General features: G+C 36.6%; 1 protein-coding gene and 1 long non-coding RNA gene across 15 annotated transcripts; both read left to right on the forward strand.

The window, feature by feature from the left end:
* Positions 1 to 488: 488 nt before the first annotated feature.
* LOC113322064 lies at positions 489 to 10,168 on the forward strand. 14 transcript variants are annotated; one of them, XR_003346944.1, is made up of 26 exons: positions 489 to 719; positions 1,002 to 1,106; positions 1,211 to 1,366; positions 1,477 to 1,510; positions 1,761 to 1,834; positions 1,928 to 2,051; positions 2,096 to 3,051; positions 3,597 to 3,688; positions 3,814 to 3,875; positions 3,966 to 4,081; positions 4,163 to 4,321; positions 4,453 to 4,526; positions 4,613 to 4,736; positions 4,976 to 5,045; positions 5,580 to 5,678; positions 5,802 to 5,870; positions 5,964 to 6,090; positions 6,183 to 6,225; positions 7,177 to 7,250; positions 7,344 to 7,445; positions 7,561 to 7,651; positions 7,750 to 7,861; positions 8,698 to 8,767; positions 9,244 to 9,339; positions 9,457 to 9,526; positions 9,617 to 10,168. It is a non-coding gene; the product is annotated as an uncharacterized LOC113322064 (long non-coding RNA). The 14 variants fall into 14 exon arrangements; XR_003346943.1 differs by lacking the exon at positions 6,183 to 6,225 and having other exon boundaries at positions 1,928 to 1,992; positions 2,096 to 2,200; positions 3,021 to 3,051; XR_003346946.1 differs by lacking the exon at positions 6,183 to 6,225 and having other exon boundaries at positions 7,750 to 7,873.
* Positions 10,169 to 25,266: 15,098 nt separating this feature from the next.
* LOC113325329 (probable leucine-rich repeat receptor-like protein kinase At1g35710) lies at positions 25,267 to 27,039 on the forward strand. Its single transcript, XM_026573528.1, has one exon. It carries the CDS (start codon positions 25,267 to 25,269, stop codon positions 27,037 to 27,039), a length of 1,773 nt encoding a protein of 590 aa, XP_026429313.1.
* The last annotated feature ends 710 nt before the right edge of the window (positions 27,040 to 27,749 follow it).

Consider the following 27,749-nt stretch of genomic DNA (forward strand, 5'->3'; position numbering starts at 1 on the left):
GAAAACATCTTCTTCTCCGTGGACGTAGGTCTTCATGGCCGAACCACGTTATATGCTTGTGTCAATCTTTACATTTCATGCTATTTACTTCTTGTTCATATTAAATCTTATGTGTTTAAGTAGTTTTTAGTCGTTAATCTTACGTGGGTGTAGCCATCAGAAAAGATGCAACTACACCAATCAGGAGATTGATATTCACATTTTCCTACAATTTTATGTTCGCGTTCGTGGTATACCAGTTTTTTTTTTATGATTTTTTTTTAATACGACACGGTCAGGACTATCTACCTAAGCAGACCTAGCAAGCTGGACTAGCCCCTGCTAATCCAATCACCACCGATCGACAATCTCAACTCTATGTCCACGGAGGAAATCGGTGAAAATGGGGATCCAAAACAAAATAAAAACAAAACGGTTCCAACCGGTGGATCGGTATCCCGTTTTCTATTATAAGTTTTTAACCCAACTGGATACCCCCATTGGGGTTGTTTGCCTCTTCATCTTCTCTAAACTGTGAGAGCAAAATAAAGAGTACTGTAGTTAGGGTTTGATGGGTGAAATCTAAGGATTTTTTTGGTGAGAATCGTAGCGATGGAGTTAAGGTATTGTTCAACTAGGTTGTTATCTTTCTCTCTGTGGTGGATTTATAAGTTTTTGCTTATCGTGGGATGGGTTTCCATTAAGATTTTGTTAATGGCCGAAGACTTCATTTCTGATCGGTAAGCTTTTTTTTTTTTTTTTTTGAATGTGCTTGTGATATATCTGTTAGTACCATCTTGTTTCCTTATATTTGAATTTAATTACAATTGGTATATTTGATTTTAGCTTCTCAATTACTTTGGAGGTAGCTTGATTCAATAAGTTCTTCCATTTGAAGGGTTTTTATTGTGAAGAGAGAAATTTTCTGAACAAATTGATCTTTTTGAGTCTGTTTTTTAGTTTAAGGGATCTTTTCCCTTCATCACTGTTACCATCATGAATTGTTGCTTGTTTATATGAAGGTTTTCTTGATGTCCTGCTTACTTTTGGGGATTATACAGAAGCAAGATCAGCGGTGGTCTCAAGGCTTTTGGCATCAGCTCAGTAGCCATAACTTACATTGATATGTGAGTCTCTTATTCACATCGTCTATTACTATATTATCTTTTGAAATTAGTGTTACTGAAGTGGTTTTCTGTAATAATTCGTGCCTTTTCATATGAAATTTTAGGATGGTTCTTCAGGAGAGATATGAAGGAACTCAAACTCATGCTATATTGAGATTTATATTCTTATTTTGGGTGTTTATGCGCGATTATTTCTTGCACAAGTTTCTGGTTTGCCATACTGATCAGTCCTCCACTCAACTCTTAAGTGGATTTATGAGGTATTTTCTTTTATCTTCGATATACCTTTTAAATCATAACTATGTTTGAACTATTGGCCAGGATTACCTTGTCCCTGTTTATTGAGTTTGTTCTTCTTTTTCACGAGCAGCTGGACTTTTTGTATGGATGAGTGATTATTTTAGGTAACCACTAACTTGTTGAGCTGTTAGTTACTTCGTAGCATCATACTGAATCAATATGTAACATTGTTTTGTACTACTTTACTGTCTCCAACACTTGGGCTTTTTTTGAGGACACAGTTGCTCAGTTTTGTAGTTCAGCATTTTCATTAAATTATGTTTAATATTTTAGCCTGGAATCCCTTAGTGGTTTGGTTTTCATTCTCCTTCATGTTGTGGTTAACTTAAGTCTGGGACTGCTTTTCTTTTGCAGTCGTTCTTTGATCTGGGAAACACAAACAATGAACTCAACAGTGATTAGAAGGACATGTACATCAGTTCAGTAATGTAAGATTACATACTCTCTAATCTCTATGGTTTTATCCTGATTGCTAGACTTTATTGATATAAGTAATTCATAATTCATAAATCTATCTGCAGATAAAGTTGATGTTTCTGGAAACCGAAGGCTGTTGTCATCCATGTTCCTCACTGACTATGCAAAGGTTTCAGAAAGAGTCATTTTGGTCTTGTAACAGAGCTTAAGAAGAAGTTCAGTAGCAAGGTATAGGTTTTTAACAGAGCAAGTATTTCATAATTTTTTTGCAGACAAGTTGATTTTTCCAGAAAATTGTTGTCATCCATGTTCCTTACTGAATACGCAAAGGTTTCAGAAAGATTCATATCGGTCTTGTAACAGAGCATAAGAAGAAGGTCAGTAGCATGGTATAGTCTTTTGGTTGTGTAGATGCTTTAGAGACATCATGCTATCTTAATTTTGGTTGTTGGTGCATCCAAATGATATATGTTTCGTATTGAACTTTGGGAACATGAACAAAATCAGATGGGAGGTTCATGAAATTGAACGAATTAGAGAAGATCAAAATACATTTAGCTAAATCTCATTAACTGTGATATAGCACTTTCATACCAGTCTCTAGAGTTACCAATATCCAAGTATGTAAATATGTACCCAGAATGCGCTGAAGTTGAAGTTGATGGAGTTAGGATGGAGAATTTATTAGGAAGAGTGAAGGGAAAAGTCTTACAAAATTGAATCAAATTTTTTGATCTAGAATTTTGTGTACTCAGATTTAAATTGTGCGAAATCTATGGGGGATGATAAAAGGATGAGATAAAATATGAAACAATTGAAATAGCGTTCTGGAAAAATTTACATCAAAATTTAAATTGAAAAATAGATTGGGGTTCGAATAAAGGTCAAAATTTTTTGGACATACATAATCTATTTTGTGGTTAGGTTGTTAATAGTTTGATTATCTCTGAATCGATTTGGGGACGATGATATAATGGAATGAATGTGTCTTAATCGTTTCGGGGACGATGAAAAAACTGGCAGAAGTTGAAGTAGCACTTTCATACCAGTTTATGAGCTTTGAGGATCTTTTTGTGTCTTCTGTTGTGGATTTGCTTGCTGTTCTTCTCTTGTCGTATTGTATGTAGTGTATGGCTAATGATCATCTCTCCATCATGTCTTGTCTGAACCTTGCACCTACATTGTGCAATTGGGCAGCAAATGAAGGCATATATGGTGACTCTTGCAGGTAAAATGTACTTAACTGTTTGGAGTGTTTTGAAGTTTCCAGGTCATTATGTTTGTACTAGGATTTGAGGTTGTCCTGAAGTTTTCAGATCTGGAGTGATTTTAGGTTTTTAAAGTTTAATTTGGATTCGGTTTCTAACATAATTTTCATTCAGTTTCAAACTCAGTACTATCATGTGTAATTTTGATTTCATTTTCAATTTTTGTTTTAGATTCAGCTGAATTAGTAGCTTTAGGTTTATCATACTATTACCCTGAACAATGGTAACAGTGTACAGTCACGTGTGAAGACAGTTAAAAACTTCTTGAAATTGGACTAGCGAGAGCGTTCACGCTTCCAATGAAGCACACACATGCATGACACATCTGAAAACCGCATTATCTTCTTATGGATCCAAAAAGAAATATTCTTAAAACATCAGATCTTGGGCTAGCTAGAGCATTCACGCTTCCAATGAAGCGTTCTAACATGACACAGCTTGTTATATTTGTATTTGAGTATGTTGAATGTATTGTAACATGATTGCTTGTTGCAATTTTTTGCAGATCTTGACCATTTGTTACAGGGCACCAGAAGTTCTCCTCGGAGCCACTCTACTCAACTCCAGTAGATTTGCGGTCTGTTGGCTGTATTTTTGGTACTTACCTTTTTCTTTATCCTTCAGCATATCTTGCTTTGAGCCCTTGTGCTGAACTGACATGTGTAACTTAATGTAATCTAATGGGACTTCATTTGGGTTGTTTTTGGATATTAACTGAACAGGTTCTGAACCAAGCGCTCTTTCCCGAGGATACTGAATTGAAGCAACTCCTCCACATCTTCAGGTTTCTATAGACTCGTGATCATGTTATCCATTTGCTTTTCTTTGCGCCATAGCTAATGAAGCTGACTGATCTTTTTTTGTTACATGCTAGGTAGTTGGGAGCCCCAAATGAAGAGCGCTGGCCAGGGCTAAGCAAGCTAATGAATTGGCTTGAATATCAGTCATCTCATTCTAACCTTGAGGGGAGCTGGTTAAGATCTGCTCTTGGTGAGTTGAACTCAAATTGAGATAGTGACAAATATCACATGACATTGTAATCATGTACCTCTTCTTTGTATGTGTTAACAGCAAATGTTGCGATTCAAACCTTCACAGAGGCTATCAGCAAAGAAAGCAATAGAACATCCTTACTTTGATGACCTGAATAAAGCTGGCCTCTAAAATCTATCCAACGATGTTATTGATTCTAACACCTGGGCATTTTGACGGTTCAGAGATCAAATCCAGGTAAAATTGTAGTTTTCAGCTTCTTTCTCGAGCATAGTTTCTTTAATCTATCTGGAATGCCTTAGTGGTTTAGTTTTCATTCTCCTTCATGTTGTGGTTTACTTAAGTCTGGAACTGCTTTTCTTTTGCAGTCATTCTTTGATCTTGGAAACACAACCAATGAACTCAACACTGACTTGAAGGACCCTCACATCAGCTTAGCAGTGTAAGTTTACATACTCTCTATGATTTTCCCTGATTGCTAGACTTTATTGTCTTAAGTGTTTCCTAACTTTTAAATCCTTTCTGCAGAGAAGTTGATGTTTCTGGAAACCATACGGCCGTTCTCATCCATGTTCCTTACTGTCTACGCCAAGGTTTCTGAAAGATTCATTTTAGTCTTGTAACAGAGCTTTAGAAGAAGTGCAGTAGCAAGGTATAGTTTATTTTCTTTTTAATCTCTTGTTTAGTTGTATAGATAACATAGGATATATTATGCTATCTTAGTTTTGGTTATAAACTTTAATACTCTTTTGCGGTGGATTTGCTTGCTGTGCTTATCTTGTCTTAATACTTCAACAGTGGCCGCTCCAACTTTGAATAATTTGTAGATGTTTATCTCGTATGGAATCTACTGTATTGCTAATGACCATTTCTTCGTCCATGTCTTATCAGAACCTTGCACCTACATTGGCCAATTAGGCAGCAAATGAAGACATATATGGTGTAGCCTTGATCCTTGCAGGTAAAATTTACTAAACTGTTTGGAGTTTTTTGAAGTTTTCAGGTCATTATGTTTGTACTAGGATTTGAGGTTGTGCTGAAGTTTTCAGATCTGGAGTGATTTTAGGTTTTAAATTAGATCCTGTTTCTAGTATAATTTTAATTCAGTTACAACTCATTACTATCATGTTTAGTTTTGATATCGTATTCAATTTTTGCTTTAGATTCAGCTGAATTAGCTGTGGACTCAGCTTAATCAGTTTCCAATTTTTTTAAATAGCTACTTTTTATTCAAATTAATGGTGGCAGTGTACAGTCACGTGTAAAGACGGTTAGAACTGTCTTGCCTAGCTAGGGCATTCAAATGAAGCACACGCATGAGTATAACACATCTTGAAACCTCATAATCTTCTTATGGATCCGAAGACAAAGATGCTTAAACCATCAGATCTCGGATTAGCTGCTAGCTAGAGCATCCACCCTTACAATGAATTACACGTGTATTTGAGTATGCAAAATGTATGATAACTTGATTGGTTGCCGCAACTTTTTGCAGATCTCGACTCTTTGTAACAGGGCACCAGAAGTTTTCTTTGGAGCCATTCTCTACTCTACTCAACTCCAGTAGATTTGTGGTCTGTTGGCTGTAATATGGGTAATTAGTTAATTACTTTTTTTTCCTCCTTCAACATATCTTGCATTGAGCCATTGTGCTGCAATGGCATGTGTAACTTAATGTAATCTAATGGACTTTATTTGGGCCGGTTTTGGATAATAGCTGAACTGGTTATGAATCAAGCACTCTTCCCTAGGACTCTGAATTGCAACAACTACTCCACATCTTCAGGTTTGTATAGACTCGTGCTCATGTTGTCAGTTTCTTTTCATTGCACCATATAGTGTTAGCAAAACTGACTGATATTTTTTGGTTACATGCTAGGTTGTTGGGAACTCCAAATGAATAGGGGGTAAGCAAGCTAATGAATTGGCATGAATATTGACAATGGTCTTCACAGAAGTTGTCATCTGGTCCTAACCTTGATGAAGCTGGTCAAGATCTGCTCCTGGTGAGTTGAATTCAAATTGAGCTTGTTCACTCATTGTGACGAATATCACATGATATTCTAATCATGTGCCTACGCTTTGTATGTGTTAACAGCAAATGTTGCGCTACAAACTTTCACAGAGACTGTCCGCAATGAGTGGGTCATCCTTACTTTTATGACCTGCATAAAGCTGGCCTCAAAAATCTATTTATTGATGTTTTGAATTGAATTCTAACACCTAGGCTTTTTGACGGTTCAGAGAACATAGCCAGGTTATTTTGTAGTTGTCAGCTGCTTTTCTCAAGCATAGTTTCTTTAATCTATCTGTTATACAGCGTCTCTATTTCAGACCTCGGATGATAATGCATTAAAGTTCAATGGGAATTCAGTATTTCATGGTTTAATGTCGTAAATATACAATGTAGAAGAAATTAGAATTATGGAAACATTCTGACAGTAAAATGTGTCTTTTTTATTCATCTTTGGTTTACTGTCCCATGGTGTTGCGGTAAGAACTTCATTTTCTTACAATTGGCCCATCACCAAGAATGACAGGTAAGTGAAACGATGTGGTAAATCCATAGAATAGCAACAATATTCACTCTCACCGGAATGTACAATTTAGTCGGAAAAAAATGTTACATGGAGGTTTTTGTAGGCATGAGTGATTATTTAAGGTAACCACGACATATAGTACTTCAACATTTTGGTGTCTGTTATTTGCTTACTTTGTATCTGTTGTATGGTACGACTTGCATTGTTTTTGTTTCCCTCTTGATAATTTTTAGTTATTTTCTTATTAAATCTTACCGTGGCACATTTATGATCAGTTCTGTAATTGTCTGAAGGAACTGTAATTGTCTGAAAGAATTGTTGAGCTGTTAGTTACTTCGTAGTATCGTACTGAATCAATATTTAACATTGTTTTGTACTACTACTTTACTGTCTCCAACACTTAGGCTTTTTTTGAGGACAGTTGCTCAGTTTTGTAGTTCAGCATCTTCGATAAATTATGTTCAATATTTTAGATTGGAGCCCCTTATTGGTTTAGTTTTCATCCTCCTTCATGTCGTGGTTAACTTAAGTCTGTTACTGCTATCTTTGCAGGCATGCCTTGATCTGGGAAACACAAACAATGAACTCAACCGTGATTTGAAGGAACTTTACATCAGCTCAGCAGTGTAAGATTACATACTCTTTAATCTCTATGGTTTTATCCTGGTTGCTAGACTTTATTGATATAAGTATTTTGTAATTTATAAATCTTTCTGCAGATAAGCTGATGTTTCTGGAAACCGTAACGCCGTTGTCATCCATGTTCCTCACTGACTACGCAAAGGTCTCAGAAAGAGTCATGTACATACTCTTGTAGGAAGGTATAGTTTTTTAATCTCTTGTTCAATTACATACTCTCCAAGGGTTACCCTAGTTGCTGGACTTTATATTGATATTAGCATTTCATAATTTTTTGATGTTTCTGGAAACCGTAAGGCCGTTGTCATCCATGTTCCTCACTGACAATGGTTTCATAAAGAGTCTTTTTGGTTTTGTAACAGAGCTTAAGAAGAAGTTCAGTAGCAAGGTATAGTTTTTCAATCTATTGTTCTGTAACATACTCTCTATGGGTTTACCTTGGTTGCTAGACTTTATTGACATAAGTTTTTCATAATTTTTTTGCAGACAAGTTGATGTTTCTGGAAACCGGAAGGTTGTTGTCATCCATGTTCTTTACTGAATATGCAAAGGTTTCAGAAAGATTCATTTTGGTCTTGTAACAGAGCTTAAGAAGAAGGTGAGTAGCATGGTATAGTTTTCTTAATCTCTTGTATGGTTGTATAGATGCTTTAGGGACATCATGCGATCTTATTTTTGGTTGTTGGTGAATCCAAATGATATATGTATAGTAATGAACGTTTGGGAACTTGAACAAAATCATATGGGAGGTTCATGAAATTCAACAAATTAGAGAAGATCAAAATACATTTAGCTAAATCTCATAAACTGTGATGTAGCACTTTCGTACCAGTCTTTAGAGTTGCCAATATCCAAGTATGTAAGTACCCAGAATGCACTGAAGTTGAAGAATGTGATTAGGAAGAGTGAAGAGAAACAAATATACAAGGCTTACAAAATTTAAATCAAAATTTTTGATCTAGAATTTTGTGTACTCAGATTTAAATTGTGCGAACTTAATGGGGGATGGTAAAAGAATGGGAGAAATAGAAACATCGTTCTGGAAAAATTAACATCAACATTTCAAAATTGAAAAGTAGATTGGGATTCGGAAAAGGTCAAGAATTGTTGGACATAAATAATCTATTTTGTGGTTAGGTTGTTAATAGTTCGATTATCTCTGAATCGATACGGGGACGATGAAATAATGGAAAGATTGTGTCTGAATCGCTTTGGGGACGATGAAACAAGTGTTAATTTTGGGTAGTCTGTATTACCCCTAGGTTAACTTATTTGAAATTAACGAAAAAAACTGGAAGAAGCTGAAACAATTTGGATCATGTATGAGCTTTGAAGCTCTTTTTGTGTCTTTTTTTTGTGGATTTGCTTGCTGTTCTTCTCTTTATTGTATCTATTGTATGTCTAATGATCATCTCTCCATTCATGTCTTATCAGAACCTTGCACCTACGTTGTGCAATTGGGCATCAAATGAAGGCATATATGGTGTAGTCTTGACTCTTGCAGGTAAAATCTACTAAACTGTTTGGAGTATTTTGAAGTTTCCAGGTCATTATATTTGTACTAGGTTTTGAGATTGTGTTGAAGTTTTCAGATCCGGAGTGATTTTCGGTTTTTAAAGTTCAATTTGGATCTGGTTTCTAATATAATTTTCATTCAAACTCAGTACTATCATGTTCAGTTTCGATTTCATATTCAATTGTTGGTTTAGATTCATCTGAATTAGTGATGACAGCGTACAGTCACGTGTAAGACAGTTAAAAATTGTCTTGAAATTTTACTAGCTAGAGCATTCACGCTTCCAATGAAGCACATATCTTCTTATAGATCCAAAGACAAAGATGCTTAAAACATCAGATCTTGGGCTAGCTTATAGCATTCACATTTCCAATGAAACATTCTAACATGACACATCTTGTTATATTTGTATTCGAGTGTGCTGAACGTATGATAACATGATTGCTTGTTGCAATTTTTTGCAGATCTTGACCATTTGTTACAGGGCACCAGAAGTTCTCGTAGCCACTCACTACTCTACTGAACTCCAGTAGATTTGGGGTCTGTTGGCTGTATTTTTGGTAATTACCTTTTTTTTTTTTATCCTTCAACATATCTTGCTTTGAGCCCTTGTGCTGAACTGACATGTGTAACTTAATGTAATAATGGGACTTCATTTGGTTTGTTTTGGAAATTAGCTGAACTGGTTATGAACCAAGCGTTCTTTCCCGAGGATACTGAATTGAAGCAACTATTCCACATCTTCAGGTTTGTATAGACTGATGCTCGTATTATCCATTTGCTTTTCTTTGCACCATTGTTAATAAAACTGACCGATCTTTTTCTGTTACATGCTAGGTTGTTGGGAGCCCCAAATGAAGAGTGCTGACCAGGGCTAAGCAGGCTTATGAATTGGCTTGAATATCTGTCAGCTCATTCTAACATTTAGTGAAGCTGGTTAAAATGTGCTGTTGGCGAGTTGGAACTCAAGTTGTGATTGTTTACATTGTGACGAATATCACCTGACATTCTGATAATGTACTGATAATGTACTTATGCTTTGTATGTTTTAACAGCGAATTTTTGCGATACAAAGGAGCATCCTACTTTGATGACCTGAATAAAGCTGGCCTCTAAAATCTACTCAACGATGTTTTTTATTGAATTCTAACACCTGGGCATTTTGACGGTTCAGAGAACAATGCCAGGTTAACCAAGGCACTTGTTGTTCTAGTCTTTTAGCATTCAAAGAGAGTTTCTGGGTGCGAGATTCATATCCGAAGATGATAAAGCATGGTTTTTGAGTTGGTTGATTATGAGTCCCACCATTTTAAACGATTGTACTAGAATTAACATCATTATTCTGCTTTGTGTCCAAGTTGCTAATCAAGCCTCCTCTAATATTATTACAAGTAGTTGAGGTTTCCACATAAACAACTTTCCAAAAATGCCTCTCAAAGTTTCATTTTTTTCTTTGGACCTGTTGCTTTCAAGGCGTTCCAACAATGGATTATCTTTATAGAGTTGGTGCTGTGCAAAATCAAGACCGTCTTTTCTGCCAGTTTTGATGTCAAAGTGGGTACAGCCTGAAAGAGTTAGAAATGGAACTTATGTGGGAATGGGCTGGGCTCAAAGAAGAGCAACAAAAGAACAAGAAAACTTGAACCTTTGGGGTATGGTGACACTATGATTGTTGAAACCGGAAATGCTAGCTAGATTCTTTGAAATAGAGAATCTAGTGGGAGTAGTGAATCAAGAAATGTGGTGATTCAGAAAAAAATTACGGCCTCTAAACAAAAACCAATCATCATTCTACCTGATAAAGATTTAGTTGAAGGTGTGCAATTCTATGAAAGATAACTAGGCTTGCTAATGTGACACGTTTTCATGAATCAAGTGCTACCCCAAAAGCAGGATCCTGGGGTTAATATATTTGCACCATCATTGGAAGCCGCTTTATGTTTGTCAAGCAAAGAGAAGAACAAATATAAGATAATCAATCCCTGCATTTACAATTTTACAGGGACATGAAGAAAATATAACTACATTTGCACAATTCTAATGTCCAACACCAAAAAAGAATTTACAAGAAAGAAAACCCCATAAGCATAATGAAGTTGCATTTACAAATGAACCAATCCTCTTTCTAATTTTCTCATCCCTAAACAAAAACCAAAACCAATACCAGAACTAGGGTCGCACAAAACCAACCCAACCCACACCCGTCCGAAATTACCTGTACCCGACCCAACCCATCTAGGAGCGGATCGATTATGGGTCACAGCATCAAAACCCATCGTATGATGGGTCGACTGTGGGTGGCAGCTTCCCTCATCCGATCCAACCCACCCACCCACCTAAATATTTCTAAGTTAATTCTAACCCTTAGATTACCTATCCTAGATGAACCATATCCGTTGGAGTAATGATATATAATGGCCTAACCGTAATCATCGATAACTTTTCTTCAGTTCCCTTCATCGGCAGCCTCTTCTCTCCCTCTCAGACTCAGTTTCTTTTTTTCACTTTCTCTTCGCTTTGTAAATCAAATCACAGCATCACCAGCAGCAATCAATCAACATAGTCACCAGTATAGTAGCAAACCAACAACCGAAGGTGAGACTAGGAATCATTGTAATTACTAATTAGGGTTTTGTTTCCTAAGATTGATTTTGGGTTGGATTTTTTCGACCGGGTTCTTAATTCTTATTTCAATTTTGTTTCTTCTTCGCAGCAAGCTGCAATACTATATTACCATCAACTGAAACCGCAGTATATGAAGTAGAAACTGTAAAGAGAATAAGTCTGTAAATGTAATGTAATGTTCATTGTATTTTATGATGGGTAACCCACCACCCACCCGATCCAACCCACAGTAATGTGGGTCGAATGAAAACCGACCCATTGCAATGTTAGATTGGTTGCGGGTGACAACTTTTGTTATCCACCATTGATGGGTTGGGTGGTGGGTGAGGCCAAACCCGACCCAATTCACCCATGTGCAGCCCTAACCAGAACAGCCACGTACAATGCTGCCAATCCGTTGATGAACTGTCGTATCGTATGAATCATGAAGACTGGCAGTCGTTTTATTGATTTTAACATTCATGAAGACTGCCAATGTGTCTAGAACTACTCTTTTGGAATTATAGCATTTTAAACAGCTGCCCATATTGGTGCTGACCTGGCTAATGAGACAAAACTTCTTTTTCACCGTAACCTCAACTTTATTACGTTGCACTGGGCTGAGCTGGCTAGTGAAGAAAGATCATTAGACCGGCCCAAACGAAAAAGCGAAAATATGAGAAAACCAGGGGTGAGCAACGGACGGACGGTTGCGGATTAGGAGTCACCCGTAACCAAACCGTCAAAGTTGTGGATTTGGAAATTCAAACCGTGACCGGCCCAATCACCCGCGGATTTGTCCTTGCGGATCAGCGGATTTTGCGGGCCGGTTGCGGATTAACCGCGGATTTGATCACAAGACATAAAATAACAACTAAGTACAGAAAGAGTACTAATTCAGTAATTCAAAAGCAAAAGAGTACTAATTCAGTAATTCAAAAGCAACAAAGGACATAAGATAGTTAACAGTTAACACAAAAGAGTACTAATTCAAATGCAACAAGTCTGGTGCAAAGCCATATGAATCTCTGATGCCAAAAACTGAAAAAGAGACCTTGGATTCGAGTACTAGTTTATTCAATCCATGATAGATATGTCTGGAATTTCCTCCAAGATTTCTGCCGCATCTGTAAAATGAGGAGTTATAGATAATCAGTAAACACTAAATTTAGGCATCATTATGATCATAAGTTCCTAATTTGATTTGATATATCATAAGCCGAAGGAACCAATGTCACAAACAGATATAAGGCAGCAATAAACAAGAAGAAACAAAAACCAATCAGCATTGGTTAGTAAAGACCATTTAAAAGGGCTGATCACAACTAGACCGCAGACCCAATCGACATTGAGGAACAACAAGCCAAAGTTTTAAGATTGGTTATGACTAACAAATTCCAAGGAGACTAATAGAAATTTATGCCCGCAGACCCTATAATGAACTAATCAGGTCACATTTGCACACAAAAAGTTATGCCCCATAGGCCCCAAAGTTGTAGCATCACATCAAAATATAGCAAGGTTTGAGAAATCAACTTAATTAGTGCAAGGCTGATCACAAAGAGAAAGATGCAAAAACAAAGGAAGCAAGGTTTGAGATTTACCTAAGTCAATTTTTTCAACCGCTTCTATCAGCTCCTCGAGATTGATTGGTTTATCTAGAAGCCAATTTTGAGCAAAGATCAATGCTTGGACTGTTTTTGGCAGCATGGAACTTCGAAACTCATTAAGAACACGACCACCCGTGGAGAAAGCTGATTCTGAAGCTACTGTTGATACTTGCATAGCAAGCACGTCTCGAGCTATCATGGACAAGATCTTATACTTGGAAGAGTTAACCTTCCACCAATTCAGAATATCTAATTGTGGATTAAAATCCTCTCTTTTCTCTGAGAAATACATATCCAGCTCTGTTTTTCCCTCCACTGTTTCTTGATGTTTTTCAGACTCAACAAATCTGTTGATCGGATTCTGAGGTTCTAGTGAACGAGAAGTCTGTACTGAAGCTGTTGGTCTTGAATCCGTATCATCCCCTTTATATAACAGTGCATACTCCTCAAACATATTTGTTAAAATAAGTTTCACTGCAGTCATCATCTCATGGACCTCGTGGTCAACTGTAACATGATTCTCTTTCAGTAACTCTGTCAAAGCAAATCTAAGATAGGCTTCCTTGCGTCGTGGGTCAAGCAACACAGCAATGTATAACATTTTGTTGATTTTATCCACTGCCCAATATTTTTCATATTTGAGAACCATCTAGTCAGCCATGTCAGACAATAACACATTACCATTCTTAACCCATTCTTGCAATACGTCATTAATACAAATTACTTCGTCGAGGAATAAATTAGACGTGACATAAGTTGATCGAGAAAATTTCAATGTAGCATCATAGAAAGTTTTTAGCAATCTAACAAATGCACGAGCTGTTTCCCAATCAGAAGCAACGGGCCATACCTTAGGAACTGCTGGTACGTTTTTTTTACCTCTTGTTGGTGGTCGAGGGGGATTAAGAAGTTTATCCGCATACCCTAATTCTTCAAATTGGTAGAATGCCTCCTCATATTTTTCAGCTGCACTCAACATATGATAAGTAGAATTCCATCTAGTCTCGCAATCCAAGCTAAGAAATTTGGTGATGTTAATCTTCCGTTGTTCAGCGCATTCTTTAAACTTCTTCAATCTTTCTGTTGATCCTCTAACGAACTTAACGGCCTCGCTTATCCTAGAAATAGATTCATTATACAAATCCATACCGTCTTTAACCACTAAGGCAAGGATATGTGCTGCACATCTAAGATGCATTGCTCTCCTCCAAAAATTGCATCCTTCCAACCCACAACTCTCTTGGACAAATAAGCAACTGCTTCATTGTTAGAACTAATATTATCAACCGTCAAAGTGAATACCCTTTCAATCCCCCACTATAAAAGACAAGATGCAACTGTTTTACCTAATTCCAAACCAGTATGATCCGTAACTGGACAGAAATTCAATATCTTCTTCTTTAACACCCATTTCTCATCAATATAATGACCTGTCAACACCATGTAGCTCATGTTTGTAACTGAAGTCCACGTATCAGTGTGAGACATAACCTTCTACCATACTTTTTAAATTCATCTTTGAATTTGTGCTACTCACTTAAATACATCTTCATGCAGTCTTTAGCTTCAGTAAAACGAGAAGGAACATCAAACCTAGGTTTTAGTTGATGACAAAATTCTAAGAAGCCTTCACGCTGTACAAACATAAAAGGTAATTCATCTTTGATGATCATTCTGGTGAGGGCTGCTCTGCATGCATCTTGGTCAAACGAGTGATTCACAACGGAACGAGTCTCACCATTATCACTTACTTGAAAGGCTAACTGTTGTTGTCCAGGTGGAGTGTAGTTAGGACACCTTCTTTGATTTATATGGTTGTTCATGTTTGTTGTTCCATGAGAGTTAGAACCCCCCATATCGTCTTTACCCCATGAAAACTTCCTTTTACAATGCTTGCACTGAACTTTAGGTGGCTTAAGATCAAGACGCTTATCAAAATGTTGCCAGCAGTCTGATTGCTTCTTACCAGAAGCTTTCGGAGGCTTTGAAACTTCAACCAGAGATGATGGTGTAGCTGTAGATATGCTCTCGACGGTTGCCGGGTTAACTGTAGCCATGCTCTCATCAGGATCGTCAACATGAATAGAAGGTCCCTCAGTACTTGAAGCCATCTGCTAACAAATTTAACACATTAGGTAAATGAACACAACAAGGAAAACACATTCTAAGATATTAAGTCAATTGATCTGTATATAGATAAATATTGTAGTCTTTGATAGAGAAGTGTGGTCAAGCAAGTAAGATCATGAAATATTAGCTCAAGGTAAATAGACAGTGCTCTCAGATTCTCCTGTTCATACCCATTGACAGTAGATATTGCAACATCATTATCGGTACAGTCACAAACTTTACTTTTAGTATAACCTAACAAAATTCATTCAAATAACAAACCCTAATCTCCATTCAAATAACAAAATTCATTTTCAAACCAAAAATTAGTTTGATAATCAAACATACTGGTTTAATTTTCAGCACTGATAATACAAACTTCAACCAGAGATGAATTAGACAATCCACACCCACAACTGGTTTAATAATCAAACATACTGGTTTAATTTTCAACACTGATAATACAAACTTCAACCAGGGATGATGGTCTTTACCGACCAAATCACCCAAAATCTCTAAACGGGAAGAAAAAAACTAATTTAAGAAAACCCTAAATCAAACATACTCAAAATTATTTTGAAATCTAAGAAAATTCCAAACCAATTAAAACGAAATCAACATCACTAGAACATATAATAATCATTGAAAGTCAAAAGAAATGAAAATGAGAGAACTACTTACAGTTACTGATGCTGATGCTGCTCAGAGAAGAAGAATGATAGAACAACTAATTTGGTAGCAAGAGAGACTTTAGATCAGAAGGATATTTACTGTGATGAGAAGAAGATGAATGAGAGAACAACTAATTTGCTCAGAGAAGAAGAAGAATCGAAGGTCTCTTCCTCTGAGACTATTAGGTCTCTTCCTCTCGCAAAAAAAAACTGATGCTATTAGGTTTCACCGAAAGATAAAGATGTTTATGTATAAAACTCCAACTTCCCATATTATCCTTAATACATTTACTAAATTTCCTAAATGTCCTATAGTGCGGGTAATCCGCGGTTATCAAATCCCAACCGCAACCGTAACCGCACCGCGTGCGGATTTGAAAATGCACCCGTGTCCGGTCCATAACTCTTGCGGATTGGTTTTCACCCGCAATTTTGCAGACGGATACGGATAAAATCCGCGGTTACGGTTTTTCTGCTCAGCCCCAATGGAGAAGACCAACTAAAATAGTCAAAATATCATTTACTTATGGCTAATAAATAGGAAAAATTAGGGGGAGACCCAAAAGAAAATAATATTCTTATTGTCAGGTCCACAATTAATTTTGGGTACAGTGACACCCAAATTATTTTTGTAACTCCCGTAATTATATGAAATTATTAAATATGTTTGCATGGCGGATTATGCATCCGCATGACGGGTTATGTATACTATTTTTTTCAGGGATAACTCGTTATGCACCCTAATTTTTCAACGGTATAATTGGCAACACAACTTGGACATTACATATCTAAAAATCCGCACCTTGGAATTTTACAAATTTTATATCGTTGGAAATCTTTTTAAGAGAGCTACGCAACGAGTACAAACAAGAATATCAAATTTTTGTTTTTCACGAAAAAATCTGAAGTGATCACCAATTTATGTAAAATTTTCGAAAACTTGATACATAACCATTATGCAGCCACCAAAAAAGATGCATAACACATTCTGCAGACGCATAACGAATTATGCAACCATTTTCTCGACTGCATAACAAAGTTATGCATCTATAACAAGTTATGTAAGCATTGTTTTGGTTGATTTAGTGCGTACATAAAAAAAATGATGCATAGTGCAGTATGCATCCATATTTACGGATGCATATCAGGTTATGCATCTATTTTCTCGATGCATAAAAGATTGTGCAACAATTTTCTCGATGCATAATGCATTATGCAACAATATTTTGGATGCATATCAAGTTATGCATCCATTTTCATCTATGACAAGTTATGTAGCCACTGTTTTGGTTGATGTTAGTGGATACAGAAAAAATTGATGCATAATGCATTATCCAGTCATATTTTTGGATGCATAATGCGTTATGCAGCCATATTTTTGGATGCATATCAGGTTATGCAGTTATTTTCTTGATGCATGAAAGATTATGCAGACATTTTCTCGACCGCATGACATGTTATGCAGTCATAACAACGTGTCATGCATAACTTGCCACCAACTTCACACTTCCCCATCTATATCTCGACAAAAATCAGACTCTTCAATCTCGGACAACAAGCACACCCTCATATCCATTGTTGCAGGCGTAGAATAAAACATCACAGATTCAAGTCAAATCCTGGCAGCAAACCAAGCTTCCGTTGATAATTCTTCTTCTGTCAAAACCTGATGTGCTAAACCCTGTAATGTCTCACCCTAAACCGCCTCCAACAATCCTTGTTCGGTAAAAACACTAAACACCACCAATCTGCAGCCATTCATCTCATAAAACTGACGAAAACTACACTCTTTCTTAGTTATTTTCAAGGACCCAAACTCTATCCGATGCTGAAACAAATTGGTACCCAAGTTAGCTCACCCTACTGGCTTCTAATTAACGCCACATCCGCTGGAAACAACCCTTGTACTCATCCCACAAGCGCACAACAAACTAGCAAGGAAATGGTGCGGTCAAGCAGCTGCAGCTGGTTATGTTCTTGTTGTTTAGCCTTGACCAAATCTTCCACAACACTAACCAAATTTGTGAATCACTCTGCAGCCTTTTCTTCCTTCTTTTCTCGCTGCCAAAACTGTACCAAACCCTCACCATAGACACCATGTATCCTTCGATATCTTGCTGGTTTCAAACTCACGGCAATAACACACAACACCCACACAAACATCTGCAGCAACATTTGTTTCTTCTCCTCTTCTTACACGACCCAGATAATTAGCAATGCCCATAACAGCAATCATTGTAACAGATGCGAACTAGGTGGTAATAAGATGGTGGTTAAGATTTTCTGTCGAACAGTTGATATACGCTACCTGATGGTGTTGTTGTATGTTGAGAAACCATCTCCTTCAGCTCTCAAATTCCTGCAATTTCACATTCAACACAGCCTGATAACTCAACTTCTTCCAGGAATTATAAACTAGACTCAATCATCATCATTTACTGTCACAATCAACCACAACAACAACATCTCTTGGACAGAGAAAAGAGGGGATGTAAGAAATTATTCTTTCCTGGCTCTCTTGAGTTAAAATACAACCCAAACTTCTACATCATCTCGATCTCCCGATTCTTCGAACACAACCACCATAACCCATTTAATCAATCAGTCACAGATCCCCTTTTCTTTGTTGATTTCAGTTTTGCAACTTCACCAAATTACTTATCTGATCTTCTAAAACTTCATTCATAATCAATTACAATCAATTACATCAACAGATCAGACCCTAACTTCTTCCTATCAAGCATTACCTCAACTGTAGATGATTCGTATCACAAACGAACCCTTGAATACACCCAATCCAGTTGACAAACGGACCCAACTTGGTTGCTGCAATTTCTAATCTCAATCGAGATTTTAAACTCCGTCGGCAGATAGGAAAGAAAGTTGTAGGGAGATACGAATCTGAGAAGAAGAAGAAGAAAAGAAAGACCGAAACATAATTTCAGAAATTATGGGTTTGAGAATAATTTTCTTCCAGAAAATGGGTGCGCGCCTGTGTTTTTCTGAGCGTGGGTTTCATAGTGGAAAAGTCTGGGAGAATGGGTCTCCCTGTAGTTTTCACTTACTAAAACCCCTTCTACATAGACTATATATGTATTTAGAGCATCTCCAATATGCTTGGGGTCAAGGTCATCCTATGTGGAGGTCGTACTAAGACCTTTTGGTTGTGGATCATTCACTACATACCAAAAAATAATAAAGGCAAGACTTTCTACCTAAATTTCATCTCCAATCCCCAAGGTCCTATCCAACATTTTTTTGTCTAAATTTAGAGACAAAAGATGATGTGGAATTAAGACCCAGGGTCAAATAAGACTTTCTCCTTTACCCCAACTTGGTCTCCACATGCACATATCATCTTTTTTTGTGACCTCCACCGTAGTGTTGGAGATAAAAAGTTGGTAGAAAAAGTCTTAAATCCTATGTGTCATATCAATTTAAGACCTTGACCCCTAGCATTGGAGATGCTCTTAGTTAATCAATCATTTGCCCAAAACAAAAACTATTGTTCTTCTCTCAAAATGTCCAAACGAGCGAAAGTTTCCACATGTACTTTACTAGTACTTTCATGGCATGGCGTAGGGGTGTAAATAATAACCGAAAATACTCGGCATGCCTGTACCCGCCTGAGTCTGCCTGTATCCGAAGTAGCCCAAAGCCTGTTATGGCCCGTCACAGACCGCCTGGCCTGGATTAATTTATTGGGCGGGCTCGGGCATTGCAATCAATTATGATGCCCGGCCTGGTGCCCGTCCTGAAAACCATCAATCATTTAGTATCCTCTTAAAAATACTTAAAAGTCACCATTTTATAATTGTCAATTGTGTATCTAGAAAAATAAAATATATAGTTGTTTTTACTTATAATTAAACTTTTCAAAACATTAATGGTAATAAATTTTCTTATTTAGAGAATTTATTGTAATCTAATTAATTATTTATTATAGGCTAAAATAAGAAATTTGTCATTATAATGTAAATATAAAATAAAACTATGGAAAATGGGTCATTTGTCCAAATATTTTTAAATCACGGTTCAAATGGACGGATAAAAAATAGTTTGGGTGAAATGGCCAAAAAAATAAATAGTAATCCTAGCTTAAATTTAAAAAATAGCAAGGATGAAACTGGATACATCCTGTTTAAATTAAAAATAATAAATTTTTTTGAAAATAGGCACGATGAAATTGGTTACATCCTGCCTATTTTTATGTTTTTGGCCATTTAAACAGTATCAAAATCTAACTGTCCATTTCACCCAGGAATTATTGATTTTGGTCTTTTTAACCAATTTTGTGATAATACTATCACCTATGATATGCAATGTTAGAAAGAAAATGATATTGTATTAAAAATAAATAAATTAATACCATCCATTTGAAAATTTAAACTGTTTTAACAAAAAGATATTTTCAAAATAGTGGTATGTCCGGTCCGATCTGGTCTGCCCGTATAAAAAGCGGATTTTGGGCGGACTTTGGGTAGCAAATTATCTATTTTTACCCGGTATGTCTGGCCTAAATTTTTTACGGACTCGCAAATATTAAGCCTGGCCTGCCCGACCTGTCTTAGTTTTTGGGTCTGGCGGCCTGTCCTGCCCGAATTTACACCCCCAATATGGTGTTCTTGTTTTCGCGTCTGTTTCTTCTTTTTCTTCCACTAGGCGACCTTTACAAGTTCAACAAGAAGTATATGCTCTTTTGAAATGGAAATTTACCCTTGTTAACCAAAATCATTCTCTCCTCTCTTCTTGGAAGATGAATTCTACTGCAGCAGAAACGAATCCATGCAAGTGGTAGGGAATCAGAAAGAAAGAAACAAGTATGGCTCACGCGCACCAATACCATACCCCTCTCCATGGGAGGAGGACTATGGTAGATATTATTAGGAGTGAGGCGAGTCTCTCGAATTGTCACATAGGCGCGCGCCTTATGAGACCAATTGTTTGATTGATGCGTTTAAAGATATACTCCCTCTCATTATTAGTTTTTTTTTTCTTTTTCCAATGATAGATCTGTATCACTAAAAAAGAGAAGTATGCATAATTTAATCGGAAAATGGGTCATTTGATATTTTTCAAACATGGTTCAAATGGACGAGTAAAAATTATTATGTGTGAAATGGACACCAAAAAAATAGCAAGGATGAAACTGGATTCATCCTGACTTAAACTTAAAAAATAGCAAGGATGAAACTGGATGCATCCTGATGTAAATTAAAAATAAGAAAAAGTATTTGAAAATAGGTAGGATGAAACTGTTTACATCCTGGCTATTTTTACATTTTTGTCCATTTAAACAGTATCAAAATCTAAATGTGGTGCAAGAAGACCAATCCGAGGAATTTGAATTAGCTGCTACAGTCAAAGATGATAACATACGAAGTACACGCAGGGAACAAAAAACGCAGCAAATTGTCGGGAAACCGAGGTTACGTTCATCTCGAACCGGCATGTTTTCATAGAAGTCAATTCTATGAAACATCCTACTTTAGAAATCTTAGCTCGGATCCTTCTCTTACATCTTTAGATTAGCATGATCGAATAATACTAACACGAATATATAATCAACACGATAATAGACAATCACACACGACACAAAGATTACGTGGTTCACCTTTGTAGGCTACATCCACGGCCAAAACCACCCCGAGAATCTTCATTATCATATTTATCATAACAAGTTATTACATCGTTACACATCACATAATCAACTAGTTATGCAACCCATTAGCGTTAAACGTTAGAAACAACAAGACATATTACGAAGAGTTACCTCTCCCTTTGTTCTTCTTCTTCCATAAACTTCCACCGCCATGGTTGCTTCCAATTTAAACAAGAAGATGAAGAACATCATGAATTCTAGCTTCTCCCATACGAACCCTAGAAACCCTAGATTTCTCCCATACCCGCTCTTTCTACAAGTCACTCATCTCACATGAATTTTGTCCCATCACCAACCATTGTAGGACACAACGGTTGTGACCCAATCACTCTCATAAACAGAGGATTCTACTAGAGAATTAACCAAGAGAATAAATTTCTACTCACAATATAAGCCCTCTTATATAGTAGGAAAATTCTTGCTCTCCAAGTCTTAGAACTCCTAAAAATAGACTCACATCTTAATTAGGAAATCCAAAACTAGGAAACCACATAACTTAGGAAACACCCAAGTTATGTTCTGGTAAGTTCCAGAATCTTCACGGAACAAAACCCCAACAATCACCACCTTTTGTGACGTGAACCAAACCTTCGTCTTCACTCCAACAAAGCATGAATGTTTACCACCTTATACAAGGTCATCCTCGCGGACACCATCTCTAGCACGAATCAAAATTGTCTTGTACTTTGAGCTTGAACCGCCACCTAAGCCAAATTCCTCCTTTGCACTTGCACCACCGGAATTGCTATTTGTCGATCTTCTAGCATCACCACAAACAATTTTTTCAAATAATTTATACAAGTTTTTGAACTACTTGTATCAAACTACTTCGTCGCCATGATCACTCATTATTCCACCTTTTGTAGAATACTTTTTCTTCGACACATGTCTAACACTTGACATTATTTGATCTGAGTCATCAAACAATTCCAGACGGATTTAAACAACTCTAAGAACCAACAATCTTGAGTCATCCTCCATGTAGACAAAACACGCTACAACCTTCATATGTTGTGTATGAACGATTGTCACTTAGCACCACCATGATTCGAAACATTCTCCTGACAATATTTGTAGACGCCAGTTGAACCCACGAACAATCTTCTCTTATAAAGAAAACACCTTCAACACGAATCATAGTCACATCCAACAAAGTTGTCGAGTCTTTCTTGATGTCGACCTCTTCTTTCTTTGATCGATCTTGATTTACCCATCATCTTCACGATCTATAACATTCTGCTACGAACCAAGATTTTCTCTACTTTGAAACCTCTTGTTCAAATTACCGAATCATTGCCATCTTTATCCATCTTCACCACACCACTTGTCAGAAAACCGAGGTTACATTCATCTCGAACCGACATGTTTCCATAGAAGTCAATTCCATGAAACATCCTACTTTAGATAACTTAGCTCGAATACTTCTCTTACATATTTAGATTAGCATGATCGAATAATACTAGCACGAATATATAATCAACACGATAATAGACAATCACACACGGCACAAAAATTACGTGGTTCACCTTTGTAGGCTACATCCACGGTCAAAACCACCCCAAGAATCTTCATTATCATAACAAGTTATTACATCGTTACACATCACATAACTTAGGAAACACCCAAATTATGTTCCGGTAAGTTCCAGAATTTTCACGGAACAAAACCCCAACACAAATAACAATCCGAGAGAATGGTACTCCAAGAAGCAAGGAAGAGCCAGCACCAGAAAAAGGGGAGGGCACACGTCTAAGGAGACAAGAACGATAGCATAAACTAAAGCAATTTCTTCAACAGAGTACAGGAAGAGGGGGAGTGTTGAGATATCAACACAAACTTCATTTAGAAAGCCCAATAAAGCTCATGTCCGTTTGGTAATTCTCTAGAAGTATCCAGAGTACAAATTATCTAGAAAAGCATAGAAGTATCTAGAGTAAACAGGAAAAATTAGGTGCTAGAAATATCTAGCTAAGTCCGACTCTAGTATGTTCATATAGGCGGTCTCTAGAATGTTCAGTAGGATAGTATAAATAGGAGGCTAGTCCTCATTTTTAATGTATCGATCAAGTGAGAGTTGAGTGATCGGTGAAGTGAGTAGAAATTGAGAGTTAGTAAGGTCAGTGAGTGGAGTGGTAAGATAAGTGTGAGTGAACTAGCTCCTGGTAAGGCTGTGTGAGAATTTGAGTGTAAAGTTCAGTGTGTGTAAATGAACTTGTGATTAATAAAATTGAATTTTTCACAAGTGTAATTTTTCCCAACAGTCTCAGCTATAAAATGGGGGAGCTCTTCATTTCCTCTATAAGTAACGAGCAAAGGATGGCCTTGCTTCAATATTGTATACATTACGATGATAAATTGGAAGATCACACGACACATAAATTACAATTAGTCATAATCACTTAGAAAATAAATTCAATAAAGTTATTTTCTAGAGTGTACACGTTATTGCGTTATATCTCTCTGAATACAGCTCTGAGAGATGATTTCAGGTTTGAATTTCATCTTGTAGTTATTGATCCGGCATATTTGACCAATATAAAATATATTTATTATATGCACAGGCTTATGTGGTGGCAGTAACTAATACGTTCTTTATAGGGGTTTTTCTCCATTCATTGGTGGCTATTATTGTCGGGGGTGGTTAGATACTTAGATTGCACTTCTTAGTTCTTACGTACACTGATTGCAACGGTCAGCAGAAAGAAAACGCTGAATCTTGTGGTGGAAGTAATATTTGTTTACTAAAACCCCTTCTACATAGACTATATATGTATTTAGTTAATCGATCATTAGCCCAAAACAAAAACTCTTCTTCTTCTCTCAAAATGTTAAAACGAGAGAAAGTTTCCACATATACTTTACTAGTATTCTTAGTTTCATGGTATGGTGTTCTTCTTTTCGCTTCTGGTTCTTCTTTTTCTTCCACTACTACAAAACAACCTTTTCAAGTAGAGCAAGAAGTAGATGCTCTTTTGAAATGGAAATCTACCCTTGTTAACCAAAATCATTCTCTCCTCTCTTCTTGGAAGATGAATTCTACTGCAACAGAAACGAATCCATGCAAGTGGTACGGAATCACTTGTAACAACCATGGAAGTGTCACTGAACTGAATGTAACAGGTTTGGGTTTAGAAGGTACGCTCCATAAGTTTAACTTTTCATCATTCTCAAACTTTGTTAGTCTTGACTTGAGCAAGAACAAACTCTTCGGAACCATTCCGTCCCAAATCAGTAATCTTTCAAAACTTACCCACTTTGATCTTTCTGTCAATAAAATTTCTGGCCATATTCCATCAGAAATAGGGTCGCTCACAAGTTTACTTAGACTTTTCTCAAAATAAAATTAGTGGATCCATCCCTGCAGAAGCTGGCAATTTATATTTTCTCACTGATATAAGTTTTTACATGAACAATCTCACTGGTTCAATACCTACTTCTATATGCAATTTGACTAACTTGATTACTTTATCTTTTTATGAAAATCAAATCTCGGGTGTCATTCCTCGAGATATCGGAAGGCTAACATCTCTTACCCTTTTAGAATTGTCGGAAAACTATATCGATGGTTCAATTCCCATTTCTTTACTCAATTTGATTAGGCTAGACTATCTTTCCCTTTTCAAAAATCAACTTTCTGGAACAATTCCTCAAGATATAGGAAGACTACACTCTCTTACCATATTTGATTTGTCCACAAACAATATCACTGGTTCAATCCCTAGTTCAATATGCAATTTGACTAATTTGATCACTTGATCATTATTCCAAAATAACCTTTCTGGTATCATTCCCCAAGATATAGGAAGCTTACACTTTCTTACTACCTTATCTATGTACAAAAACAATTTAAATGGTTCAATCCCTACGTCTTTAACCAATTTGACTAGCCTAGCCAACCTTTGGCTATACATAAATCAACTTTCTGGCAACATACCTCAAGAAATTGGTAGCTTAAGGACTCTTACTAGCGTATCTTTATACACAAACAATCTAATTGGTTCAATCCCTGCTTCTTTAATAAATTTGACTAGCCTGGACACTCTTTACCTACATGAAAACCAGCTTTCTGGCATCATACCGCTAGATATTGGTAGGGTAACGTCTCTTACCAGGTTATATTTATATAAGAATAATCTAATTGGTTCAATCCCTGCATCTTTAACAAATTTGACTAGCCTGGACACTCTTTACCTATATGAAAACCAGCTTTCTGGCATCATACCTTTAGAAATTGGTAGGCTAAGGTCTCTTACAGGTTTGTCTTTGTTTGCAAACAACATCACCGGTTCATTACCAACAGGAATAAACAATCTAACAGAGTTGGAAATATTATATTTGAGCGAAAACAAGCTCACTGGTGCAATCCCTGCTTCTTTCGGTAATTCGACCAATTTAAGAGAATTAAGTCTTTCTAACAATCTCTTAACTGGGTCATTACCAATAGCGTTGGGCAATCTAGCCAACTTGGCATTACTAGGTTTGGATAGTAACTCTCTTTCGGGGATTATACCTACTAATATATGGCAGTGCACCAATCTTACATATTTGAATCTTGGCACCAACAATCTCACTGGAAATATACAAAACCGGATTGAAACAGTTGGAGAATTGAGATATCTTTTATTAAATGAAAACAATCTTAGTGGTACTCTTCCTAAATCCATCGGTAAGCTTAAATACTTGAAAGTTCTCGACTTCGCAAATAACAAGTTGGAAGGGAATATACCCGCCGAACTTTCTTTGTTACATGACCTTCAGATACTTTCTTTAAGGTCCAACAAGTTCAATGGGTCAATCCTTGAGGATATGAATCATTTGCGTCAGCTTCGTATTTTGGACTTATCACAAAACAGTCTCACAGGTCTGATTCCTAGCAGCATAGGGAACCTGAAGAAGCTAATAAGCAGATTTAATGACACGTTCTCAATTGAAGGTGATGCCTGGATGTCCGTACGATTGAAGATGATGATCAAAGGGAACAAAATCGAGTTTGTGTTATTATACAGCTATGCCTCATCTATCGATTTATCGTGCAATAATCTTGAAGGAAAAATTCCAAAAGAAATAACTTTACTGAAAGGACTTTATTTGCTTAATTTGTCACACAATCATTTGTCAGGTGATATCCCTCTAACTCTCGGGGACATGTCTGCTCTAGAGTCTTTGGATTTAAGTTGGAATATATTGTCCGGACATATCCCACAATCTTTGACATCGATAGACTCTCTTGGATTTCTTAACTTATCTTACAATAAGTTGAGCGGAAAGATTCCAAGGGGAGATCACTTTGAGACGTTGAGTTTGGGTGGTTCAGCTTTCTTTGGGAATGATTTATTGTGTGGTTTCCCTACAGAAAAAGTTTGCGAGGGTGGCCGTAATACTAGTGCTGGTGATACTAATCAAATAACTGAAGTTGAAGAAGATCAAGACGATGCACATGAGATATTGTTGTTTTACGGTGTTAGTGCTTTGGGATTTGTAGTTGGATTTTGGGGTTTGTTCATTGTTTTGCTTCTGAAAAAAGAGAAATGGTGGTTTGGGTATTGGAGAATTATTGATTCCGTTGTCATCAGAATAATCAGTTGTGTTCACAAAAGTTTATAATACGAGTAATAAAGTAAAGTTACTGTTGTTTTTTCTCTTATAAGTACTTCTTCTGATATTTGTGAATTTTGCATTCTGTTGGAGTACGTAATACACTGGTAGAATTAGTTTTAAGAAAATGTATTGAATTTCAAGTTCTTTTCTTGGAAGAAATCATCAAGGAGATTATAAATTAATACTCTCGCACTTATTATGCACCCATGAAATACTCCGTGAGTGATGTTTTGCATTGCAAATCCATGTGATAATGTGTTGGTTCATTCTTTATTTTGGTTGTTCTATCGTAATAACACAATATTTCTTCAGATTTCTCTTGATCCTTATGATTATATATTCAGTAATCTTAGCTTGATATATACCCTTCAACAGTATATGTTTTTTTTCTCATTAAAAGTCATGCTGGTAGTTATGTTCGAGAAATACAACACGATTTGACAGGACTTTGTATCCTTCGTTTCTTTAACGGTCGAAACCAAAATGGCAATGCTTCTAAGATCATTGAGGTGAACTAGTCTCCTCCCTTATTAGGCTGGTACAAATTGAACGCCTATCGTTGTTCTTTGGGAAATTCCAGGTTGTAGAGGAGTAACTAAGATGGTAACAGTTTGACTTTATGAAGTCTAGCCAATCTATTGGTGTAGACACTTTGGTATGAGTTAGAGGTATGACTAGAATATGGTTTGAATGAGACCCATTGCATCCATGCTTAT

Source organism: Papaver somniferum, chromosome 11 (assembly GCF_003573695.1).
Source record: "Papaver somniferum cultivar HN1 chromosome 11, ASM357369v1, whole genome shotgun sequence".
NCBI lineage: Eukaryota > Viridiplantae > Streptophyta > Magnoliopsida > Ranunculales > Papaveraceae > Papaver > Papaver somniferum.

What these genes read in the sequence shown, in the direction of transcription:
- LOC113325329 (XM_026573528.1), top strand. Translation starts at nt 25,267, where the DNA reads ATGTACAAAAACAATTTAAATGGTTCAATCCCTACGTCTTTAACCAAT.